The 25933-nt window shown below is 45.3% G+C and overlaps 2 protein-coding genes across 4 annotated transcripts in view; both read right to left on the bottom strand.

Moving 5' to 3' along the window:
• Positions 1-25933, bottom strand: part of LOC127612838 (uncharacterized) — a 99295-nt gene that overhangs the window by 46582 nt on the left and 26780 nt on the right. The window lies entirely within an intron of this gene.
• Positions 1-25933, bottom strand: part of znf827 (zinc finger protein 827) — a 72479-nt gene that overhangs the window by 29504 nt on the left and 17042 nt on the right. For all 3 annotated transcript variants that reach the window (XM_052083604.1, XM_052083605.1, XM_052083606.1), the window contains exons 2-4: positions 12829-14070; positions 7354-7526; positions 6584-7082 (exon numbers count right to left, since the gene is read on the bottom strand). In XM_052083604.1, the coding sequence (XP_051939564.1) occupies positions 6584-7082; positions 7354-7526; positions 12829-14070 (1914 nt within the window). The remainder of the gene's footprint in view (positions 1-6583; positions 7083-7353; positions 7527-12828; positions 14071-25933) is intronic.

Here is a 25933-nt window from a genome sequence, read left to right as displayed (position 1 = left end):
AGGGAGGAAAAAAAGCACAGGGCTGCGTCGGGCAGGTTTGAGAACCCAACGAGAGCTGACAGCGTGCAAGACGCCGGACAGTGATACTGATGGCTGCAGAGGAGATGTATGGACAAGAGAGGTCATGCTAAAAAGGTCCTTCCCGTGTGTGCGCACTCTCATGCGCAGCAGGAAATGGGAAGACTATTCAGATCCACGACGTATGATATAGACAGCGACAAGGACTCCAAATATATCAAGTACAATGTCACCAAGGACAGACTGTTTTCATTCTATCAGCGGTACGCCCACTTCATCGCACTCGTCCACTCTATTATGAATATTGGTCGGTGTGTTTTGACCTTTTTGTCTGCTCACGTGCGATGCTTTTAGGTCACCGAGCAGACTACGGCGTTCCCCTGATAAATCGCAGTTCACCTACTGAATATTTCAGATTCAACATAGATAGGAGGGAACTAACATCATAAAACAGGATTAAAAAAAAGCGTTAAGAATAGAGTTCTTTTAGAAAGTGGAATTAGTGTATGCCCTGTAGTATTTGCGTGTTTGATTGATGGGGTGTGGTCTTGTGAACGACGTCAGCTGATGGAGTTTGGTTGGCTTCGTCTGCGTCTGGGCTCGAGTTGGCGGCAACGTGGCGGACATTTGCCACCTTGAACGAACCCTGACGTGAATGCGCATTTTTCTACCTTCGCCAATCGTGAGAAGTGTTCGCACCCCCAGTGGGGTGGGGTAGGGGTCGAAGTGGCAAACACCGAGTAGCCCTCGCTTTGTCGCAACGCCCTTGCTCCACCATTAGTCATAACGGTATCGAGATGTGACCGCTCCCCGTTAACCGAGTGATATCAACCAGAGTGGGACAAGTGGATGTTAAATGTACTCTCATTCTTCAATTTAATCTTAGCCAAAGAATGTTGGGTCTTTTATTCAGACACTTTTTGAAATTGTGCCCCAAACAATTGAATAATTTGCCCCCTTTTAGGTTTCGAGCTGTTCTTCATGTGGATGATTAGCTTAGGAGTTTAATTAACTGCGTCGCTAATAGCAATTTGGTGCAAATTGATGACATAGAAATCCGAAGCACGGAAGCACACACTGCTACTGTTCTGTCACATGTCCTGTGCGGTGTTAGATTTCTGCCCGTGGTGCTTATTGCAGTGTCAGGAAAGCATTATGTGCACAGTATTCTCCTGTTGGGCAACAACAATCAGAGCTACTACACCTCCCACCATGCCCCTGCATGCCAATTACTCACACCCAGCCAAGGTCGAGCTCGCTGTGCCCATGTCAGTGGAGCGGGAGCACGGGGGGAGGGAGGGAATGGGTGATATCTGGATGATGCCCACATGATTAAGTCTGGTCCACTGGGAACGGGGAAGCGAGCGGGCGGTGTGCTTTCATCGCAAAAAAATCTAAATGTGCATCACGCTGGACGGCTGATGGCCGAGTCAGCACGCCATCGTACAAAATCAAAATCTATCGCCACGACGCTCAAAAGAAAGTGCCCACTAAACATGGTGTTTTTTGTTTTTTTAATCTGAAAATGGTGTCAGAAGTAGGATTCGTGGCCCGCCCAGTTGGGAGGACCCCTGCGCCATGTGATGATGATTAAAATGTGTAATTATGTTTTGATCCCAATTTGGTGTCAGAAGTGCTATCCGGGGAGTGCCCCCAGCGATAAGAACAACAAATTGTCCATCTTTATCCCAACATGGTGTCAGAAGTGGGATCTGTTGGCTGTCCTGTTCAAGGGCTCCTGGAGACAATGGCAATCATGTAAGAACTGTGCTTATGCACCAATTTGAGCACAAAACGTGCGTTCGTATGTTTGACATGTAAATGTTATTTATCCATAACTTCCGACTTGAATCGGTGCATATTCTGCAAACAAATTTAGAGTAGCATTAGACCACGCCGACACAAATAATGAAGAATTAGCTTTTTTGGGGGCAGGGGAGGGGGGACATCTTTTACGCAAAAATGCACAACATATATATATAAACACTAATAATAATTCTTACAGGAATAACAAATTGGGAATTTGCTAATGAGTTGACGAATGTGCTAAATAAATGAAGGACCCATTCCCCTCACTTTCACCACTCAATGCGTGTGTTATATTTATTCCCGACTAAAATTCCTCCACATTTATGAGTTGATGAGGGCCAATGTATGTTAGACCGGAGAGATGACTGGAACGGAACGCGGTGTCAGAAGCGGCATCCGTAGCAGGTCCGGTAAAAAGGAAAGGTCCCAATATTCTTCTGATGTCAGGGTTCAGTAGGAGTTCACTGGCTTGTTCATGTGGAGGGAAGTAGATGCAAGTCCCTGCCTTTGCCTGCTCTCGCTCTCTCTGGCCTGCCTTGATCAGATGTCACTTCATCTGTCTGGTCTTTATATCTTTCACCCTCCGCCTCCCTTGCTTGGCCTTGGGGGACCGAGGCTGTAAAAAGTAGAAGGAATGAGCTACCCATGAAGACACTCAATCTGGCTTGGCAGGGAGGAATGGAGTTCGGAAATCCCGAGAGGAGCTCCCTCACCTTCCCCGACACCCTCCCGCACCAATGTTTTAAAAAGAAATTAGCCCCGTTTCTTCTGAGCAGTCCCCCTTCTTTCGACAAAGCAGATACTTTGTGATCAAAGGTATAGTATTCATTAAAGTCCATAATCATCACGTCTTTTTTTTTTTTTCAATTTTTCATGTCCGCCCACGTTCACCTTGAATGACGGTTCGAACTTAAGATGTCCGATGCTGGACTGACATTGGAAGGAGTCACCGCTGGCTCCTCCCTGGAGGAGTCTGAGCTTGATTGCGCAGTCTGGGAGTGGAGTGCAACCCCCCCCCGCCCCCCACCACCACCAATGGGGCATTTGGAGTCGGGGGCACAAAAGGGGCGGGAGTGGGGGTACTTGCGGGTGGGGGGTGGGGGTGGGGGGGTTCAGTTGGTGAACTGAGTCGTTCTAGCCCCCCTGGCGCATCCTGGCTGGGTCACAGGATGGTGAGCCAAGGGCGCTAATCATTCCAAATTATAAATTCCTTTTTAATTATGCATACATTTTTAATTAATCTAATGTTCCAGGGTTTTTTTTCCGGAAGATCTCAATCTAATTACACAGCATTAAGCGCGAGATTGGCAGCGGTCGTCTCGACCCCGCCGCTGAACCTCCCCTAACCTTTTCCCATCAATCTTCCCATCGTCTCCGACTGCTGCTTTTCATATTGTGCAACACTACAAAAATATTCTCAACAGCATCGAGATTTAACAATCCCAAACAACAGCGTGCGCGTCAAGTTTGCCCAAACAATCTTCCCTTCTTTCAAAGTTCAAAAATCCATTCTCAAGCAGAATGGCAGCTCATTATTATCCGGCGTGGAGTCCCAGATTAAAAGAAAATTTTTCTCGTAAACCTATGCTGAGCAGTTTAAATTAGTTTTATTTAAAAAAAATGTTTTAATGCTCCGTTAGGATGGATTTGAACCGTAGAATTCCCAGTTGGTAGAATAACCCCCAGATGGTACGGCATGAATTTGTCTTCATGCAAAGAATGCTCCGCAGCTCAGTGTGAAGGTCTTTCCAAAACAGTGCGAGTTGCATATCAACCCTGTTGTATAGTTATACAGTATATTTTACGATGGACTGGTGAGACGGATTGAGGCGGCACTCTTGCCGGGTTAGATGGGTTGTTTGTTTGTTTTTTTCACAATTACGTTGGTACATTGTAAAGAATTAAAACTCATTTGCTATCGTGTTTTAGAAAAGGAAACCAAGATTCAAATGGTTACTTTCGAGAACTACGATTCTTTTGTTAACATACGACTAAAATTCAAATGAGATCATCTAAGATTCATCTGCGAACATAATTTAGAGACAAAAACTAAGGTTCATTTTGCCGGAGAATCATTTGCTAAATTGCTTCAGAGACGAGAGCTAAGATTAATTTGTTTACATATTTAAAAGAACTATGGTTCATATTCAGGTTGTCACGTGCAATACCAAAGCATTTTCCGATTTCAGATGACTCTTTATTAATCAATCGTTGTTGTTTGTTTGGTATTGTTTGTCGCCAGCAACACAATTAAACAGTTAAGCAATATCACACGAGAGGGAAATTACCGTATTTTCACGACTATAAGACGCCATTAAAAGTCTGAAATTTTCTCCAAAATGGACAGGACGCCTTATGGTGCGGAGCGTCCTTTGTATGCGCTGAGTTCCAAAATCTGACTGACAGCCGCAGACGCTGTTTATATAGAGAAAAGGCGGAAGTGACTGTGGCCAGGCATGCGGGAAAGAAGTCGGCCAATCAGGGAAGGGTGGGCGTGTATATATACATATATGGAGAGGGAGAGAGAGAGAGAGAGGACAGGCAAGCTGGGGAGCAGTCCGCCAATGGTGAAGGGTGGGCGTGTAAGTGGACGCTAAAGGGACGCCGCAAGCAGGTACCAACACCTGTATAGAGTGTGGCAATGTGCATTGTTGCAAAACAACTCCGGTTTTGGTTTCTAAGAACCCCTGAAAATAAATTCGACAAAGAGACACGCCTACGAAGCTCCGTTCAAACTTGAAGCCACCGGTTATGCTTTTGGCATGCGTGCCCATCTCACAGCAGCGGTGAAAAAACAAGTCAAGCAAATGAACTCTGAGCTTGCCGTTATTCCCGCAGGCTTGACTAAAGAACTCCAACCGCTGGACATTGGCATCAACCGGGCTTTCAAAGTAAAGTTGCGAACGGCATGGGAACAATGGATGATCGATGGCAAACACAACTTTACAAAGAGTGAGAGGCAGCGCTTGGCGAGTTACGCCACAATACGCAACAACGAGAGGGAACGCGGCGTTTTTGATGGATTACGGTACTTGCACAATTGTTCAATTCTTTCTACACACACACGCGCTGCCACCATGTTTCGCTCTGTTCTTTACTTTCAAATGTGGGAAAGCTTCACACGAGAGAAATGTTGACTGCTGTTGCTGCTCCTTCTTTCCGCTCGGCAATGCGTAGCAACTCACACTAGCATGTGATGCCTTCAATGACAACTGGGATGTGCAGTCCTCTGCTTCTGATACAGAGGATGAGGACTTTGATGGATTTCTGGGTGATGATTGATCGAAAAACGTGAGTACATTGTACTGTGAGTACTCAGTTCTGCTTTCGTTGCCTTTTTAAAAACATGTTTTTAGCTTGTATCTGTATGTCTTGGCATGCTACCGTATGCTTCAAGCTAACGTGTTAGCGTGCGCGCATGCATGCCGTATGTTTAAGCTGGCGTATGTTTTACCACTGTAAAACTGCGCCTATTGGTAGGTACAGTGCGGTCTGTCTATGTGTAAAATACAGAAATGTCACCCATTAATGAGACTGCGCCCAACCGTACGGTGCGTCGAATAGTCGTGAAAATACAGTATGTTGTAGTCCAACTTTTTCAAACTGATTCAGTTTCCGGTTCTGCCATTGTTTTCCCAAGTTAAAGCAGATGTTTGCAAATGACTTATCTTGATTAAACCCAAAAGAGCAGTCTGCTTTCACAAAGCACTGGAGAAATCACAGAATAATTACGACTGAGAGGCTAGAATCAGAGAATTTGGACAGTTTTAAGATAAACAATTGCTTTAAACCGGATGATTCTGAATTGATGGGTGGGGGCCCAAAAGCTGGCGATGGACAGCTAGTAAAAAAATTACATGCACTTGTATTCAGATTTTTTTTTTTTTTTCGGAAAAGTCTGACAATTACCAAGTTTCTACACAGGACATCCAATACAGGGTAAGCGTCAAAAATGTTAAGTCACTTGTGCGCGCTCTCGTTTTTAGCTGCTCAATTGTAGTGCAGCTCAGTTTTTGGCTAACAGATGTAACTGCGAGCAATATGCTTTTGGCAGTAAAGATCACACAGTTGAAAAGGCATTTAAAAATGTATGCATGTATTTTATGAGGCCATTTTTGGGGGGGAAAAAAACATTTTACAGAGTGGGCGAGTGGTTAGCACTTCGACCTCACAGTGCAGGGATACCGGGTTCAATTCCAGCTCCGGCCTCCCTGTGTAGAGTTTGCATGTTCTCCTCCCCCATGCCTACGTGGGTTTTCTCCGGGTACTCCGGTTTTCCTCCCACATTCCAAAAACATTCCAAGAACACTCTAAATTGTCCCTAGGTGTGAGTGTGAGCGCGGATGGTTGTTTCGTCTCTGTGTGCCCTGGTGGGTTGGACTTTGCAACAATAGGAATTTGTTTGAATAGGGTGACAACAGTTGAGGATCACTGCTCAAGACAATTACTCGATTCTTTAAATATTTGTGAAGCGATTAGTTGTCAATTAATTGATGAATTATGCTATATATAACTGCTTGTTGTAAGGTGTCCTTGAGTTTCTAGAAAGGCGCCCACAAATAAAATGTATTATTATTATATGGCAACATGCTTTACCGAACTAAGTTTCATATGCTTACATTGGATGGACCCTGGAGACAAGTGACACACTATGTGATGGCCCCGTGAAAACTGCTGTCAGAAGTGGCAGAGCAGTTGGAAGCACCTTGGTACAACTACAATAAAGCACTAAACGATAGTCCTAACTTGTACGAACCTGATAGCTTCATAAGCAGGTCAGTGGCCGTCTTGGTCGTGATGTCCGGGCTGAAGAGTGAAGCCGTAGGTGGACCACTGGGGCTGGCGTGTACCCCGATGCTTGTGCCCACGCCCGGCAGGTCCAAGGAGTTGGCGCTGCTCCTGGGTCGCTCCCTGCCGATGCTAAAGGGGGACAGCGCAGAAAGGTCCCGCTCCAGCGGCTCCTCTTTGATGTGGACGTGATTGGAGGATGCCTCGCCGGGCGGGGACGTCTGCAGCCGGGCCTCCAGGTGCGGGGGGGACACCTGGGTCCCCCTCGGGTCAGCTGTGCCGCCGGCGTCGCCCATCAGGGAGCCCTCGCCCTCCGTGTCGGTGGTGAGTTCCTCTTTCACCTTGACGTCAGTGCGGGGAAAGTGCTGATGGCAGCGCATGTGGAGCTTCAGGCTGAAGTGACGGGAGGATGTGAACGGGCAGAGTTCGCACTGGAACGTCTCACCCCGGTCTTGGTGCTGATGTACCTGGAAGAGGGAAGGCGAGGTGTCGTATTTAAATACAGTACATTGGTGCCTTCACGAGATGCACTTTCAGGTGTTTATTGAAAACGTATCACTGTCACGCTACCTGTGGTATTATTGAGGGTTTTTTTTTGGACAATGGAAGCGCGACGATAACGAGTACAGACTCATGTCGTGGAAAAAAAAAGAGCAGATGTCCTTTTTAAGGTAAAATTCTGGAGATCTATTGAGCATGATTTGGACTTTCGGATAGGGGGGTAATTATCAACCTCACCTTCATGTGGGACTTAAGATTGTCTTTGCGGGCACAGCGGAAGGGACACAACGGACACTGGTGGCTTTTCAAGCCTGTGTGGATGACCATGTGTCTCTTCCAGTAGCTCTTGCGCTTGATGACCAGGCCGCAAACAGGACACTGGAACGGTTTGCCACCGTCCTCCGGCGAACCTTGAGGGGTGGGGGGTGGGGTGGCAACAAAATGGCTGTAAGTGACATTTACAAAAGCCCAATTAAAATCCGACTTTTATGTACTGTGTGATAATGTCGCAGCTATGTTCCTGTAAAGAAATACAATTCAGAATCTTTTCAGTGCGCTCAGGTCCGCAATAAAACTTTATGAAGACCATCAGGGTAAATGCCAGCTGGAAACGCGTGCACAAATTTAAGGCGTTTAAATTTTTTTTATTTAGATATATCTATACATCTTTTTTTAAGCGCCTCGATTATTGATGTTGGCTTTGTATCCGGCATCCATTACCGCTTAATTGGTCTTTATTAAAAAGAGACATGACGGCATTACAAATTCTACGTGGGCCTGTCAGATGGGGCTTCATGAGTATTCCAATCGTGTTCCTTGGATGGAAAAAAATAAAATAAATAAACATCTGGTAATCAGTGTTTGGCGAAATAACTGCGCTGAGCCATTCATTGACCTGAGGTGTAAAAGCTCGAGACTGCCTATTTGCAACAATAAATGGCCATCTGCAGCCAGAGCTGAGAGGGACGGTGGAAAGAAAAGAGAGAGAAGAAAAAAAAAAGGATTCTGCTTGCTCCAAACAGATTCGCATGGAGCAAAAATAGAAAGAAACCTTGGTACCTTGAGACTTTGTAAAATGTATTTGCTAACGTGTTTTAGACAAGAGACTACATTTTTTTTCCCCTCACACTTTTGAGAGCAGAGAACCAAAAAATCATTTGCTGTCATGTTATAGAGAAGTACGGCATGTTTTAGAGAAGAGAACAGAGATGTCTACATTGTAAGGTAATGTGCGACAGAGACCAAAAATTCAAATTCTGTTATGATTGAGACCCCAAAACTTGCTCTCCAGGAAAGAACAAAGAGCCGTTTACTGAAATGGTCTGGAAAAGTAAGATTCATCCGCAAACATGCTTCAGGAGAAGTAATATTCATTTGCTATGGTGTTTTATAGACGGGTACCAAGATTTATATGCTATCAGGCAGAAGAGAAGTGCAAATTAATATACATTTTTTTAAAGCGCACTGATTCATATGCTAACATGGTTTTGCGAAGTAAGATTCTTATGAAAACATGTTTTAAGAAAGGTGACTGCCATTACCGATGACGACCGGATTAAGTACACCCAATACTGAAAAGCATTAAAGGGAATTAAAAACAAAAATGCTTTTTTGCTAAATTAATCTGAAACGACATCTCGCCATGCTAAAACTTTGAGGAAGAATTTAAATGCATTTATTTTGGTTTTGCTGCACGTCCACGCAGAAGGAGGAAGGTCAGACAAGTCGTTTGACAGTTGCTGTTGACTTTATTACACAACACTTAGTGACCCGTTTCCCCCCCTGGCACTCAACATCACACTCATACTGACAATAATAAAAATGAAAGTCAAATCGAAATAAAAACTAACGATAATGAAAAATCCCAAACTATTACGACGCTGGTTTTAAGAAGAGCACTGCAATTTAGAATACGCCAACATCCTTTGTAGAAATCAGGACCGGCATTCTGGCAGGTTTTAGAGAACTACGGTAAGTTTCATCAGCGAGAGACGAGCTCCAAGTGTGATATGCTGAACTAAGATCCATTGACAAAAATCAACAGATTGTCAAAGTGTGCTTCTCGGTCACGTGATTGGTTACCGCTAAAATAAAATCCAGGAGCTAGCAAAATAAGTAAAAAAAACTAACGTCTTTGGTAAGGGGAAAAGGCCCAGCCAGGAGACAGAAGACGAGCCTATTATTTGCAAGAAAACGAAGGCTACATTTATTAGACAGGATCAGGAGTCTTACTTAAAATACGGATTTATCTCAACGGGAAATTCCAACGCACCAAGCCCACTCTGCATAATATGCGGTGAAGGCAAGTCGTATTTTTCATGCACTTTGTATTTGCGGTATCTTATTTTGAATGCACGTTTAAACGTTACCATAGCGACTCGAGTGCTGTGGTCAGATAGGATGTTCCTTGTGTCATGATTAGGGTTTATTAATATGTTTCGAAAATACCACCAATACCAATTTTCATGCAGGTATCATATCATTTAACTTTGTTGTATTTATCCGCCACACCTTAAAGGCCGGTCCCTGAAAATATTGTCTGACATTACACTGGTCGCTGGGGAAAAAAAGGTTGGTGACCGCCACTGTAGACAACTGAACTATATGTGAACATTTGTTAGCGAACAAATCGCAATTTGTGAACATTATTGAGATAACTAAGATTCATTGGGTGACATGTTTTCAAGAAGACAGTCATGACTCGCATGTCTCAGAGAAAAAAAACATCCGCTAATGTTTTAGAGAAAAGAATCAAGAGTTATTTGGCTGACATGTTTTACGGAACCAAGATTAATTTTCCAACACGTTTTAGGGAAGACAAGCAAGCCTCGCACGAAAGGCAGAGGACAGAAAAAGAAACGGTAAGGTGACATCATTTAACAAGCAGATTGTTGATTAACAAAAGTGCCTTTTCGCCCAACGCACTTAAATTGTGTCTTAATAGCTTCTTTTCAAAGGTACGATATATCACATCGTCGTGTGCAACCTTTTAAAGCACTCTCTTGTTGTGTCGTCTCTTGCAGAGACTAACAGCAGCACCGAAGCCTTCGGGAAAATGTACAGAATTAAATCAACGCCTGCGGGCCAGGGTGAAATTGAGGATTTATTGCGCAGGGTCGCTTTTGATGGTGAAGGGCTTTCTGTGCGGCTCCGTTTAGCCCAGGCTATCACTTTGAATCGTGCCGCAACGAAAATGCATATGCTAGTCACAGCACATTTGGAGTTACGGCGTAAAATCAATCAACAATAGACGAACCTCCGGCGCGGCTAACCTGCCGTCTTCCATTTCTTTTTACATCTAGAATGTCTTTCTTTTAGGACATATAGACAACAAGGGTTTTGGTCGATGAAGGAAAGAGTGAAAAGAAAAACGGAACATATATAAATACAATTTACTTTCTGTTTTTGCGTAACTTAATGATATATTGTTCTACAAATTCTTGTAAAAAACGAATTCAGATTTTTCTTGGAAAACAAAATTACAATGTTAGTGCAAAAAGATCTTTCTCACAATTACAACATAAACGAGGACATACGATCCACCAATTTTTTATACCGCAAATTGAATCATTACTTTCTCAAGACAATTGTTGTTAAAACATAATCCTGAATCAAAACGTTATTATTGAAAAACGAAAATGTCTTTGGTTGAGTGTTTTGGTGTTAACATTTCGAATGCTTAATTGTTGTGTATTCCGTCTTGTTTTTTATAATTTATTTAAACAGCAAAATGTTATTGGTTGGCAAATCAAATGAAACAAGCTGGCTGTCGAACTCTGCTCGTTTGACTTTATTTTTCATTTCCTCAAAGTGATGTTACACGACACAGTCTCCCATTTCGTTATAGCGGGTGTGAGAATAGGCCTTGAAAAGGCAACTTTGGAAATTTCAAACCACGCATTTGTGGAAGCTGACAAATTTATTTTAGTGGGATTGTGAATCGTCTGAAATTCAGACTTTATTCTCATGAAATGTTTTTCTTGTGATATCATGACTTTCTTTTCGTAACAGTACGGCTTTTCTATCCGACTTCTGTCTCCACTTTGACTTTTTTCTTGCAGTTACTACTCAACGATCTTAAAAGTCCTTCGCATAGGTCAAATCAATTTCCGGCTTAATTAATTTAGCTTTGCGCGAATACAAGCTCAGAGTGCAAAACAACATGAAGATGACTGCGAGTGAAATGCGGTGAAGGAAAAACAAAATGGAGTGGGGAGAGCTAAATGAAAAAGGAGCAGACGAAATGAGCACTAAATGGGCTTTATGGTGGGAGTGGCGAGGGGAGGCCTATAAAAAACAAGGCATAGCTGTCAATAATCAAGGTCACATTTTTCAGTCTGGCGACCAAACAACATACCTGCACTTTTACAGCACCGCCCGACCTTGACGGCTCGCCGGGTTACAGCATCCCCCCCCCCTCCTACCCTCACCCGCCCTCTCTTTCACCATCACCTTTTTAACATGCAGATCACACAATATTACATCGGCCGCCTCATCCGTCTGAAGTCAATTTCATCCCGCCATTTTAGATTTGCTCGGGGTTGCGACACAATCCTTCAAAAGTGGCCATCCATCTCTTTGAAAACATTCAGTTCTTCCCTAAAGGCCACTTAGTCTCCCTCTCTTTTTCCCTGTTTGGATTACATGTCCACGTCTTCCAGAATAAACGGCGCGCAGGCGGCAAATGTACACACATCTGTATTCAGTCAGTGGAAAGTATGACGCGTTTGGCCTTCAGGTCTGCCCTCCCAATCAGTGCACCGACGGCTCCGGTTAGCGGGGTTCCGTGCTGCCCAGACCCACACGAGGGAGGGCTCCACCCGCTGCTTTTTTGGCAGCTCTCTCGAGCGCAAACGAGACCGTCGAGGAAGGCGGCGAGGTCTCGGTCGGGAGACCCCCGTGGAGCTCGCACTGCCCTTTTGTGAGACTCGCTTGGTTGGCTGATGCCTCGGTGTCTTTTCTGTGAAGGTAATTAAGACTGCAGCGGCTGAAACTAGTGGCGTTTCAAGGAGTGTTATCGCCACACGTGGGGGGGGGGGGGCGTTTATGACACCAATGTCTGAGAAAAGTCGGACTATCGTGAGTTATTTTTCCATTAATTATGATACGACTTTTTTGGAATTAATATTCTGACTTTAGTCTCTTAAAATGCATTTTGATATCCTACCACTTTTAAAAGGATATTTCAACATTACAGCCAACCCCTGCCATTTGCGGGGGGGGGGGAGTTGAAATCATTGAGGGCAGGGGGTTGGAGGTTAGAACAATATATATGGCGAAAATGATCCTCTCGTCTATATCATCACTTGTCCTCAACTAGGTGAACATTTCCGATGCAGATGATGGCAAACGGCAAAAATAAATCAAATGGAATGACAAAGGAAGCTTGATTTGATGGAGAAAGCATTCGCTTACTACGCTTGTTTCACACAGCTGACTCCAGGTGGCAGACTGAACAATTTGGGGAAATGTTAATCATCCATAGTCGCCGTTTGGGATTTCCCGATTACATTTCATTGCACCAGAGTCCAAGTTACCTGATTTTGAGGATCTGCAATACCTTGTCAATGTAGGAGGGAGAAAAGAGCACATCCAAACTGTCTAAACACGGTGTACAAATCATCCCTTTTGGGACATTTTTGTTTTGCGGTGGGGAGAGAACGCAAATTGGGTGCCTTGACTCAGAGGTTAGAAGTAGATCATATCAATTACCTGCTTGACTGTTGGGTTTTCCTCTTCCTTTGGGTGTAGAGGGCAACAACAGCTCCAGGCCCTGGGTGGGTGTCGACGGGGTGGGGGTTTTGTGGTTCTTGTCCAGCAGGGGCTTGACATCCTCTTGGAGGACGCCACCGCCGCCCGACAGTGGGCAGCCTTCCTTCTTCTCGCTGAGCAGGTTCCCCGCCGCCCTGGCCGCCACCTCTTTGAGCAAGGCGGCCGATGAGGTCATGGACACGAGCGACAGGAAGGACGTGGCCGAGTTCTGCTGGTCAGCGGGCGCACCGGGCGCCGACGAACCGTGACTGCGCTCGCTGACTTTCTTGGAAAGCGCGGCCAAAGTGGAGCTCGCCGACTGCGGGCTGAACGGAGAGTTAAAGGCATCGAAGCGCACCACGTCGTCGCCTCGGGGGCCGGACCCTCCGAGGGGCGGCACGACGGACGAAGCGGTGGTGGAGGTGGTGGAGGTGGTGGTGGTGGTGGTGGTGGCGGCGGCGGCGGCGGCGGACACGGCACTCTTGTCTTGAAGCACCGCGTTGGCCGCCGCTTTTAACTTCTGGATGGCCGAGTCCGGGGAGAGGCTGGACCCGCTGGGCGTCGAACGGCCGGTGGGCGGCCACTTGTCGGCGACACCCGCCCATACGAACCCACCGCCGTTGCTGTGGGAGTTGAAGTGGTCCGGCGGCTCTTGTTTAACGTTGGTAAGCGAGGGGGCCAACGAGGCAGGCGAAGCAGAGCCACTGTTGTTGTTGGCCAGCTTGCGAGCGAGTGCGCTTAGCTGTTGAGCGTGGTGCGAGGATGGGGAGAGGGTCAGCGGCGACGCCAGGCCTATCGGCGGGGACTCGCCTCCCCGTGAGGCCCGCCCGAGTAGGTCCCCCGCATCCAGCTTCAGCGACCCGGCCTCCAAGAGGCGGCGCAGGTTGCTGCTGAGAGGCTTCCCGAGGGCGCGGGATGCCGCCTCACCGTACAGGGATGACACCACCGACGAGACGGCGTCCTGCGGCGAGAAGGCGCCACTGCCCAGTCCCAGGAGTTCCAAGGAGGTGCGGTGGACGGGCGTGGGGCAGCCTGTGGGGCTCTCGTGGCTGGCATCCGGTGACGAGCCCCTCGGCAGGAAGAGTTCGTCCTGGGTGTCGCCGTAGGACGAAGACTCAGAGCGTGTGTCGGACGCATTTCCGAACCAGCCTTCCTCCTCCGCAGCGCCGCCGTCAGGCCCTCCTTCGTCATTGCTGTCCACATCTAAATATGGAGATATTGCGATGAGAAAAATGTGCAAATGCTGAGATTAGCTTGAACACACATCCCACTGTAGAATTAAGGCCAAATCCTTTTTTAGACAGTGGCCAGGAATCAGTTTGCGAACGATAGATAGGGGGAGGAAGAAAATTAATAAATAAATGAAAAATATGACATCACCAAGTCCCTGACCTTTAACCGAATCGAACATGCCTCTTAGCAGGTAAATTTTGTGCCCGAGAGATTTTTTTGTGCTTTGTTGGTGTGCTGCTGTTTTTCTTAGCAACAATATTAGTTCCCATGTGTGCATCTGTGAACCGAGGGCATCGCAGGTAAGGGGCAGAGTCAGTAAGAACGGTGCAAATGAGTCACACGCGAAAAAATGACAACAATTGCCTTGCTAAAAATGAGCACGCTACCCTTTCCAACATTTACAACGCAGTAACCACCTTTTTGCCAAAATAAAATGGCTGTTTTTCACATCACTACTAGAGAGTGCCCCCTACCCTCCCAAACTTTTTGTTTAGTTTGCAAGATGTTTGAAGCAAATTTAATTTGTCAGACTTTTTTTCCCCCCCCCAAACCTTATTCTTCCCACTCATGGACTCAAGGAGTAACAGCGTTACCATGACAACCCAATCCATCCGGGAGGCGAGACAGCAAAGATTAGGGTAATGGAGGTTACAGAACCCTATTAATATTCATGAGCCCGCAAGATACCAACGGGGAGCCAATAAGGATAGGGTTAAGGTCACCCAGGGTCATTAATATACACTTTGTGTATCAATATTCATAAGCAAAATGTTACAGCTTGCCAGACAAGGGCGAACAAAGAGGAGTGAGCGTTCCTGATACATATTAACAAAATGGTCAAGGGAAGGTTTTCTGCCTTTGTATGTTACTGGACAAAAAAATAAAATAAAATAAAATAAATCATTGGATCCAAACAATTGAAAAAATGCAAATGTCTTCACCTTTCACAGACCCGCTGACCCACTCTGTGTTTACAGGCCAAAGCAAAACGGTTGCCAGGAAACGGAGCCCCGGCAACCTTGCGATCGGGCCCTGAACAGTACACGGCGGTCATCAAAAGGTGAACAAAGTCACTGCCACCACCGCACCCCCGCCTTCATGGGACCTCCAGACCGGTTTCGTGACATTTGGTTGAGAAAATTTCTGCATCAGCAATCGGACGAGATCCAAATCAAAGTCCCTTGTTCACAAAAGGTCGGTCTCTGGTTGAGAGAGCCCAATAAGGAAGGGAAAAGTAAATGTCCAAAAAGAAAAGTAGTTGTGTCTTTAACCATCATTTCATCACAAATGACATTGGAAGTAGACATTTAAATCCCCGGATCCCTCAGATCACGAATTTAACATCTATTGATCTATGACAGCTATTTTGACGTGACCCGTTTGTCTTATAGATATGCTGCAAGTCAATAGAAAACATACTTGGACATATTAGACTGTTACACCCGCTCTGCAAGAAGGAGAGATACCAACGCTCGTTCCTACCGACTGCTGTCAGGCTGCTGAATAAAAATAACAACAATAATAATAATAACAATAATTAAATGATGTGAAAAATAATTGTAAATAGCACTACGATTTATCCCTTTTGTATTTATATTGCACTTAATTGAACGGTGTTTGTTTGTTTTTTCTTCTTTCTACCCACATTCTTGCTGCTGGAGGCTGTAAATTTGCCCAGTGTGGGACAAATAAAGGATATCTCATCTTATTAGGGGTGGCCATCTCTCCTCAAAAGCTGATTCGATACTGCACCGATACGGCGATATAAGATAAGGTATCCTTTATTCGTCCCACAATGGTTATGTTATGGTTATATTAATATGTTCACCGTGTCTACTTGTGGTTAAGTTAGGTTTAAGGTTTCTTTTTTTAGGGAAAGTAGAAAGATTTGATTCGGTTTGACTTGGTGGGATTACGATTCGATTCGATATGGTACAACTCCGTTTGAGAGATGTCATGAGTTTTTTTTGCGGTCATTTTACAACAAATGAAACGATTCAATTCGACGCACTTGGATCTTTTAAATAAAAAAAAAATAATGAATTTCTGATTCTAATTTCTTCTATTCTAATTTTTCTTAGCGCACCACAGTGTCCCATCACTGGTGAGCTAGAACAGAGCCGTTTAGCTACTCATTTTGTTGTTGAGGATAACACGCTCATTTTTTTTTAAATAACGGCAATTCAAGGCATCTGCATAACAGTCACTTATGTCAAACTTCCCTCGGTCTCCCCTCTTCCTGCGTCTGTAAATGGAGGGGGAAAATGGACTTGCCTCCAATTAACTTCAAGAGGCGGCTTATTTAATCAACTCTGCAAGCAGCCAATCATATTGTGCTCTGCCTAGGAGTCACTTCAGAAAAGAAAAGCAATGAAAACGTGCGTTATTGAGTATTCATTGGAATATTACGGCATTATGATATTTTCGCTACGTGTGGCAAGAAATTTGCAACAGTCCGTAATTAGAGGACTCCGCACTTCACTCTCCAAGTAACCGCATGACTTATCCATAGCGTCCACCCTAAAAAAATGTGAACAGAAGGATGTATCTCTCTAAAGGTCCCTTTGCAATCCGAGTTGAACTGACCAGTACTGGAAGAAAGTCCGATAAAGTGCCAGCGTGAGTCATGCAGGGCAAGGCTCGACCCATTTCCGTGTGACATGCGGAAAAGCAGCGAGGGCCGCTAATGGCTGTAATGTGGTTAGTGGCAAATCACTAGATTGCTGACCCGAGGTGTCTCAAAGCTTTTTGGGGGGTGGGGGGGGGCTTACTCTTGAACCTCGAAGTGAGAGACGAGCCAAATACTGCTGCCAATCCGGGTTTTTGCGAAAACCCTTCAAAGTTTTGGCCTCACCGTAGTCAATACAGTGGTACCTCTACTTGCGAACGTCTCTTCATATGAAATTTTCAAATTATGAAATGCCTCAACAGGAAAATATTGCCTCTTGTTACATAAGAAATTTCAAGATACGAAAGGTAAAAATAACTAATCGCAGCTCGAAGTTTCATGAACACAACATACTTCTATGTCGCTCACAATGCTGATGTTTACCGTGGACATTTTGGATTTTAGGATTGTTCAAAGCCGACGAAAGCAATGATAATAATAATAATAATACATTTTATTTACAATGCCTTTCAAACCACTAATGGGCACCTTACAATCAAACAAGAGCAATAAAATGTACTTGGCGCAGTTCTTGACAAAACGCCAGGCAAAAACCACTTCTGAGAGAGAACATGAAGTAAAGAGGCCAAAAAACGTTGAGGACGCAGTTAAAAGTTAAATGACCGTTTTTATTCTTTCGTCTGTTTTGTTTTGCTTTTTTTTACACTATGTACAATTCTCATTTATTGTGCAATAATGTAATTGTAACATGTATGTTTCAAAATATGAAGCGTTTTTATGCCTAAATTTGGGGGAGACTTGGAACGGCTACTTTTAGTAGCTACTACATGAAAAGAACAGCTACTTTCAAAATTTTCGATTTAAGAAATTTCTTCCAGAACCAATTAATTACGTAAGTAGAGGTACCACTGTGCAAAGAAAAAATAACATCTATAATATATCACAATATATACGTTTTTGAAATGCGGGAGAAGGCCAGACTACCTGAACAAAAGACCCCATTCAAACCTGGGACCTTTTGAATGCGAGGCTGGCTTGCAAGCCACTATGCCACCATACTACCCAGTACATGCATTCAAGTCAAAATGGTGACACGGACAATGGTTTTTCATTTGGCAACAGCTCATCCCTGAGAACATACCACATAGCCTCAGAGATGATTTAAAGTGGATTGCACATTGGCGACAGCTATAAGTGCCCAGCCTGCGGTACAGCGACCGCTCCCCTCCGCTGACAGAGTGGCTGCGACACGGACCTCAGCAGCTAGCATCTGCTACAGGAAAGGGGACAGGGTTTTTAACGTTTTGTCAAGGCAAAACAGCCCGCGGGGCGAACAGCGGTCTGGCCGCGTTATCACTCACACGCACACATACGCGGGTGATTCAGCAGCACGGCGGCCAGGAATGTTCACGGGTCACACGGACGTTATAATTCTGGTGCATAGGAGACAAAGAGGGAGCCTTTTCGAGTCAAAGTGCAAACGCCGGCTGCACAAATAGCGGGTCGTAATATGGTCGACGTACTGCAGGCTGCGTTGTGCCGTGCCAGGGATGTGTTTGCTCTATTAACCTTTCAACAAGCCAAGCAACGGGGAGTCAACGCCTGGAAAGGCAGCTAAAATGGAGCAACGCTGCAGCGGAAACTCTCCATTTGTGGATTTGGCATCATTTTCATTATTTGAGGTCGGGGGGAGGGGGTTGTGGTGTCATCAGTCAAGGCCATGTCCACAAAAACACATCCCCCTGTCCCCTTTTTTCGGTGGTGATGTTCTGTTTAACTGACATTTTAACTGACTTTTCTGCCTTTGGAGGTAAGAAAACGCCCAAATCGTGGATATTGACGGGGGATTCCATAACACTGGGACACGTTTGGAGAGCTGAGCACCTGGACACTTTTTTGAGTACTTCCCCCGTTACGTTGTGTTGTAAGCCAATATCCCCAATATTTGATAGACACAGTTTTTTTTTCCTAACAACGTCTCATACATCAAGTGAGTCGTGCATGACAGTGAAACAGCACACGGCGATTATAAGCAGTCAAAACTCAAAGAATTCCTGTTACCGATGTCAGGTCTGAGAGTTGGAAGACCCGTGAAATGGAGAGGACCAATGAAGGTCCATAACAGGACATCCTTGTGTTATATATCGTATGTCCGTTTTGTATCGAGTTGATATAAACACATTTTCCGATAAAACCTTTGGCCCGCCCGGTATTCACACAAAGCTGGTGTTCAAATCATTAAAGTTCCTGTAAAGTGAACATTTTAAAAAAAAAAGGATTTCACCGCAGGGTATTCACAATCCTTCCAAAATTGGAATGATTATAAATGTTGTGAATATATAAAATGTTTCTTGCTTAAACCCTCTTGTGGCGGCTGAAGTCCCGGTCCATGCACCCCCCACCCGCCTTTTATGCCTTTCTCTGCGTGACGTGCGCACATTCAGTCAACGACGATGTGCTCTTAAGTGGCCATGGCGGCAGATTTTTCTGAAGGGAAGTTGCCCCTTCAAGGTGTAGGGATAGCGAGATGGCTAGCCGCAAGTTGCAACTGCAAAGATTAATGCCACACTTAAGTACTATGAGCATGTTGCCTTCTATGTAAAAAAAGGAAGGAAGAGGATAAAAAATGCTCTTCTATTACGGCTGATCCATCTTTACATTTTCACAATAGCTATAACAAAGCACGTCACACAACATTAACACATAAAATAAGAATAGAACGGAACACAAAAAAAAAAACGAGTGGTTCAGAGATGTCATAACAAGCATATGTACATGATGTCACAGATGTCTGATACAAGCTAAGTTTTCAAGTAAACAAGAAGCGGTCACGCCTATGCGGCACCTTAGCCAAAACAGTAATCCAGAGATTGGTTCAATTCTCCTGTCTCATGTGTCAATTTTTATCTTTGTTGAATATGGACTGATAACATACAGACGGCTAATTGGTGGGGCCCTACAGGAGGTACAGTATTTGCAGTATGTGCTAGCACTTTTAAACCCACTAGGGCTCGGCTGAATTCATTTTTATCAAAGGCAAAATTGTCCTATTTATGATTGAATGAAATACAATGGCCAAATTTGAATTTCCTTTCTGTCACCAAATTGTCAGGCGTGCCGGCGGCGTGGACCAGAAAACGCCCTGGGTCCGCCAGACCGCGCAACGCGGTCTGCCAAATTTCCCAACGGTAAGCGAGACTTGTGCCGGCCGGCACGACAATGAAGAAGCGCCAGTTTTTCGCCTGTCGCCGAAAATAGGGCCCATTATGTTATGTCGTAACAGCGGCCTCCATCTTGGGAGTTGCAGTCAGGGGAAAAGGAGGGAAAAAGCAACGACTGGACTAAAGGTAGGTGGAGTTGGCGGGTGGGGGGGTGGGGGGTGGTCACCCACCACATGACTTGTGTTAGGCTGCTGTGCTCACACGCCCACACACACATACAAAGCCATTCTGTCACTTAGCCAGGCATGAAAATTGGCCTCACTGACCTTCGGGCCCTCAAGAGTGGAGAGGGAGGAGACGGGAAGGCGAAAGGGACGGATGGAAGGATGAAAAAAGGGGAGGGCGGGAAAGAAGAGGAGGCCATTAGCCGATTAAGGGTGGACGGGGGAGAATGGTGGGCATCAATACGGCGGCGATGTCAAAAGGAGAAAGACGTGTCCGAGAGTGACTACAGTACGGAGGAGATAGAAGCGCAGGGCAGCAAATGCTGACATCGGAAGATAAGCGAGAATGCAGCAACTAGCAACGGCCGTTTCGAGAGAGACTGCGCGACGAACTGTTCATTTCTACCATCGCTTCTCAAATTGTGCTTTCAACCCCAACACTTGATAACCAAATGGGTAAAAAAACAGGCATTATGTGTGATTACAATTCTCAAAACAGCAGCACCGGCCTTGGTGGAGCATCTCGCCGTATCGAGTAAGATTATCTGAAGTTATTTTGCGCAGCTTTAAATTAAATCTCTGTTCGTGTATTATTTTCGAATGGCTCAAGGAGTCACCTGATCTAAACTCAACAGAAAATGATTCACCATTACTTTTTTTTTAAATCCGGCCCACGAGACTAATTGGAGCACAAACGGTTCCCTCCCATTGGTTTAGACCACAGATGTTAAACTCGAGGCCCGCGGGGTCAGATCTGGCCCACCACATGATGCGTTAACTTCCATGATCCTTTCGAAAATGCTGACCAAAATTTTTAATTCTCATATGTAATAAATAAGAGCATTTCTAAGCATTTCCTTGTTACCAAACCCCTCATGATAGTAACTTCATCAACAGTTGAGTCCACAGTTATTATTGACTTTCTCGATGGTTCCAGTACTAACGGCCCTCCAAGTGAAACGGTAACTGTGGCCCGCACCATGAATGATTTTGACACCCCTGGTTTAGAGGTTTCAAATTAAGTTTGACCAAGCAGATGCTCAAAAATGCAGAAATCATGTCGCTCAAATCAATTTTCTTACAAACTACTTCGGGTCTCTCAGACGGATGCGCAACAACTTCATCCACCCATTTTCAACACCTCTTGTCCCGTTATGACCTTTCACACTGCACTCGCTCTTGATGAAGGAGTCGTGCGGTAACGCGAACGACTGGGTTGCAGCATGCCCATATTTAGAAGTACTGCCGAAGCAACTATCAGGAAGTAAAACGGATGATTTTGCCGCCGGTTAGATCGCACCGTGACAAGATGTATGTAACTTTCACTGTTGCAAAAGAAAGCCCCGACTTTGCTCATTTTCAGGGGGAGGACACAAGAGCGTCACAAATGCCATTACTTGTCAAATAAGTCCCCCAAAATGACACAAAATCACTCCGCCTGCTCCTCTCCAATTCGAGGTGACTTGCCGACACGGCAGAAGTCCTCTGCTGTGCCACGCCGTGCCGTCCCATCCAGCGACGCCCCAATGCGTTGCCCACGCCCCCTCACCATATTCACAATGAATGCGTTTGACGAGGGGGCGCCGCATCATGCTAAATGCAGTGTGAAAAGGGTTTTATGCTTGTGAATACCTCATTTTGGCTGCAGTCGTGAGAGAAGCTTACATGTAGAGTTTTTACCGAATGTTGACTTTCCTTCACGCCAACTAAACGGCAAACCCGGCAGCATTTTGTCATCTTTTTTTTCAGCCTCTTAAGAATCCACTCTCTCATAAAATGCAACAAATACTCCATGCACGGCAGGTTAAACACTTAACCAGTGATGAATATGCCTCCCGTGTTGTTACTTAAATATCATATTTATTCATTTACTTATTTTTTGCCACTATTACAGGAACACAAAGAGTGAAAATATTAGTCCAAATGAATGCAGATAATTGCATCAGAGCAATGATGTAAATGAAGCTTGACACTCTTTAAACAGCTATTTTTAGTTAAATGTCTGGCCGGATGCATAAAATGGAGGCATTGCGGAGTTTTACTTGTTCGCGTTGGAGACACATTGTGTATAGAAACAGCCTGTACGAATATTAACAAGTAGAACACCTTTTCTTTATTTGTTTTGGGTTTTTTTTACTGGCATCACTGCGTGTCGGATGGCCCCGGTTCAGTGGTTAGCGCATCGACCTCACGTTGCAGAGGTACCGGGTTTAATTCCGGCTCCGGCCTCCCTGTGTGGAGTTTGCATGTTGTCCCCGGTCCCGCATGGGTTTTCCCCGGGTACTCTGGTTTCCTCCCACAGTCCAAAAACATGCATGGGAGGCTGATTGAACACTCTAAATTGTGCCTCTGTATGAGTGTGAGTGCGGATGGTTGTTTGTCTCTGTGTGCCCTGCGATTGGCTGGCAACCGGTTCAGGGGTGTCCCCCGCGTTCGGCCCGAAGACGGGTGGGATAGGCTCCAGCACCCCTTGCGACTCTTGTGAAAATAAAGCGGATCAGAAATTGGAATTCATGGATCGCTGCGTGTCTCACACTTGCTGTACTTACAAAACTATGCTGTATCAAACCAATCTTCTGTTGAGGTTGCCTCAAGACTTTAGTCATGTTTTTGTTGCATCTTATAACGAATAGGTGCAGAGAGGCATATTTTCCAGGAATCATTTTGATCAGACTCCTAATGGTAAACCTTTTGGGCATTAGAGTACAGAGAAGGGATGACCAACTCCGGTCCTGGAGAGCACCTATCCTGTAAGTTTTAGATGTTTCCCAAACCAATACACTTGTTTCTAATGATCAGCTAACAATCCCGATCATTTGAATCAGGTGAATTTGATGCTTAGATCATTTGACTATGTGATCATTTCAACTGAAGTTATGTTTTGGTGTCCGTTTGGCTTGACTTTGTCATTTCGAGATGCGACCTACAAGCTCCAAGTGGGATAGTTCCGACTTCCCCCCGCAGCCTCGAATGCAAGCACTCCCAGTTAGCCGCAACGGGAAATGGTGAGATTAAAAAGCGCGAGAGGGCTAAAGTGAAAGATTCTTGACGAAGCCGTCCGGATCCATCGTGTGCCAATTAATAGAATTAACTTCCTCCTCGGGAGGACTGTTAGTCATTTGCAGAGACTCGGTGGCCGCCACTGGAGCGTCTCTCCCACCATATTGTCCAGCGAGCGCTAATAAGGCAGTCCTGACCGCCGGGCGCACTCATTAGCATAGCCTGCAGCCGTAGCAACCCCTGCCAGGGCCCAGCCGGACACTTAATTACTGCCACAGCTCCTTCTTCACAACATCCATACTCGTTGCCTTCCTTCCTGCGTTCTCACCCCCTTGCCCTAACCTTCTTAACCCACCCGCAAGAAAGACACCACTACGGGGAAGATGTGTGGTGAGGCATTTTTCCGATGTGAGGGCTTTAGTTAAGTATCTGCTGGTGGTCAGGGGTGAGGAAATAAAACAAAAAGTGCATTGCTTTGTTGCTAGCATCATTTTAGATTAGCATTCGGAGTTCGCAGACGGTGGAGTCTATTCAAAATTTGAAAAGTGATCACCATCACATTGTACATCCCAATCGTGCTGGCACTTGTTAGCTTTGTTTTTTATTGTTGTTGTTTTCAATTTTCACGACTATTCGACGCATCGTACTAATGGCCGCAGTCTCATTAATGGGTGACATTTCTGTATTTTACACATACACAGGACGCACCGTACTAATGGCCGCAGTTTTACAGTTGTAAAACATACGCCAGCTTAAACATACGGCATGCATGCGCGCACTCTAACACGTTAGCTTGAAGCATAGGGTAGCATGCCAAGACATACAGATAAGATAAAAACACGTTTTTAAAAAGGCAACGAAAGCAGAACTGAGTTCGGGTGTATTTTATTTAGCCATCGTACAATGTTCTCACGTTTTTCGATCAATCATCACCCAGAAATCCATCAAAGTCCTCATCCTCTGTATCAGAAGCAGAGGACTGCACATCACAGTTGTCATTGAACGCATCACATGCTAGTGTGAGTTGCTACGCATTGCCGAGCGGAAAGAAGGAGTAGCAATAGCAAAGTCAACATTTCTCTCGTGTGAAGCTTTCCCACATTTGAAAGTAAAGAACAGAGCGAAACATGGTGGCAGCGCGTGTGTGTGTAGAAAGAATTGAACAATTGTGCAAGTACCGTAATCCATCAAAAACGCCGCGTTCCCTCTCGTTGTTGCGTATTGTGGCGTAACTCGCCAAGCGCTGCCTCTCACTCTTTGTAAAGTTGTGTTTGCCACCGATCATCCATTGTTCCCATGCCGTTCGCAACTTTACTTTGAAAGCCCGGTTGATGCCAATGTCCAGCGGTTGGAGTTCTTTAGTCAAGCCTCCGGGAATAACGGCACGCTCAGAGTTCATTTGCTTGACTTGTTTTTTCACCGCTGCTGTGAGATGGGCACGCATGCCAAAAGCATAACCGGTGGCTTTAAGTTTGAACTGAGCTTCGTAGGCGTGTCTTTTTGTCGAATTTATTTTCAGGGGTTCTTAGAAACCAAAACCGGAGTTGTTTTGCAACAATGCACATTGCCATACGCTATACAAGTGTTGGTACTGGCTTGAGGCGTCCACTTACACGCCCACCCTTCACCATTGGCGGACTAGCTTGCCTGTCCTCTCTCTCTCCCTCTCCATATATGTATATATACACGCCCACCCTTCCCTGATTGGCCGACTTCTTTCCCGCATGCCTGGCCACAGTCACTTCCGCCTTTTCTCTATATAAACAGCGTGTCGGCTGTCAGTCAGATTTTGGAACTCAGCGCATATAAAGGACGCTCCGCACCATAAGGCGTCCTGTCCATTTTGGAGAAAATGTAAGACTTTTAATGGCGCCTTATAGTCGTGAAAATACGGTATGTTTTATCATGAGTATGGGTGTCAGGTTTTTTTTTTTTTTTTTTTTTTTGGTAGATTGGGGGTTGGGGTTTCAAGGATAGGGGCACGCCAACATTGTCGGAAAGTTGAAGGGGGTATGTGGTTTGAAAAGATATGGTAAGGTTGTTCTGCATGAAATCGGCATAGTGTGACACTAGATCGCTTTTTTGTGGTGGGGGGGATATATTATAGTGCGTGGGGGTGGATAGGTATGCGTCAAATCTCTTAGTAGCAAAATGACAGCGCCACTAATGTTCAGGTGTAGAAGTGGGTGGCCAAAAAGGTTTGGGGAAAGGCTCTTGGTTGGCATTTTCTCAAAATAAAAATTAATTGTGTCTTCACCCTCCATCATTCCGTCACCATGGTGCATCCACAAAAGCAAAGACAAAAATAATGTACAGCGTATCCATCTCACACCGGAATACGCTTTGTATTCCGATGGGTGGACTGGCAGGTATAAGCGCAGAATGTCCCTTTTTTTTTTTTTGCCAATATGGCGATTTACAAACAATACATAGACGCCTGACACACTCCCACCTTCCACCCTCCTACTCACTCTCACTTCTCTCGCGCACGGACACACATCGGGGCACACGCGCAGACACACACACACACAATCACCTCTGTGAGCTGCTTCGGCATGCCAGAAAACTACACAGCAGGGTGATGGCCTGTTCTTTTCACACTTTTCTTGCCCAAAAGAATTGCAGCCTGTCTTCTCGAGATTGCCACTTTGACAGCCGTGTCTACTGTGATCCGTTTTCAACAGCCGCGGGCGAGTCCTGCAAATTTTCCAGAGTCGTCATGAGATACAAAGTAGAGATAGTAGTGCTCTACTAATGTTGGGGTGTAGAGGGGAAAACGCGCAAAACACTCGACAGGATTTGTTTTGATTTTGCCGACA

This window comes from Hippocampus zosterae, chromosome 13 (assembly GCF_025434085.1).
Source record: "Hippocampus zosterae strain Florida chromosome 13, ASM2543408v3, whole genome shotgun sequence".
In the NCBI taxonomy this organism is placed as follows: Eukaryota; Metazoa; Chordata; class Actinopteri; order Syngnathiformes; family Syngnathidae; genus Hippocampus; species Hippocampus zosterae.
This window is presented reverse-complemented; position numbering and strand designations above follow the sequence as displayed.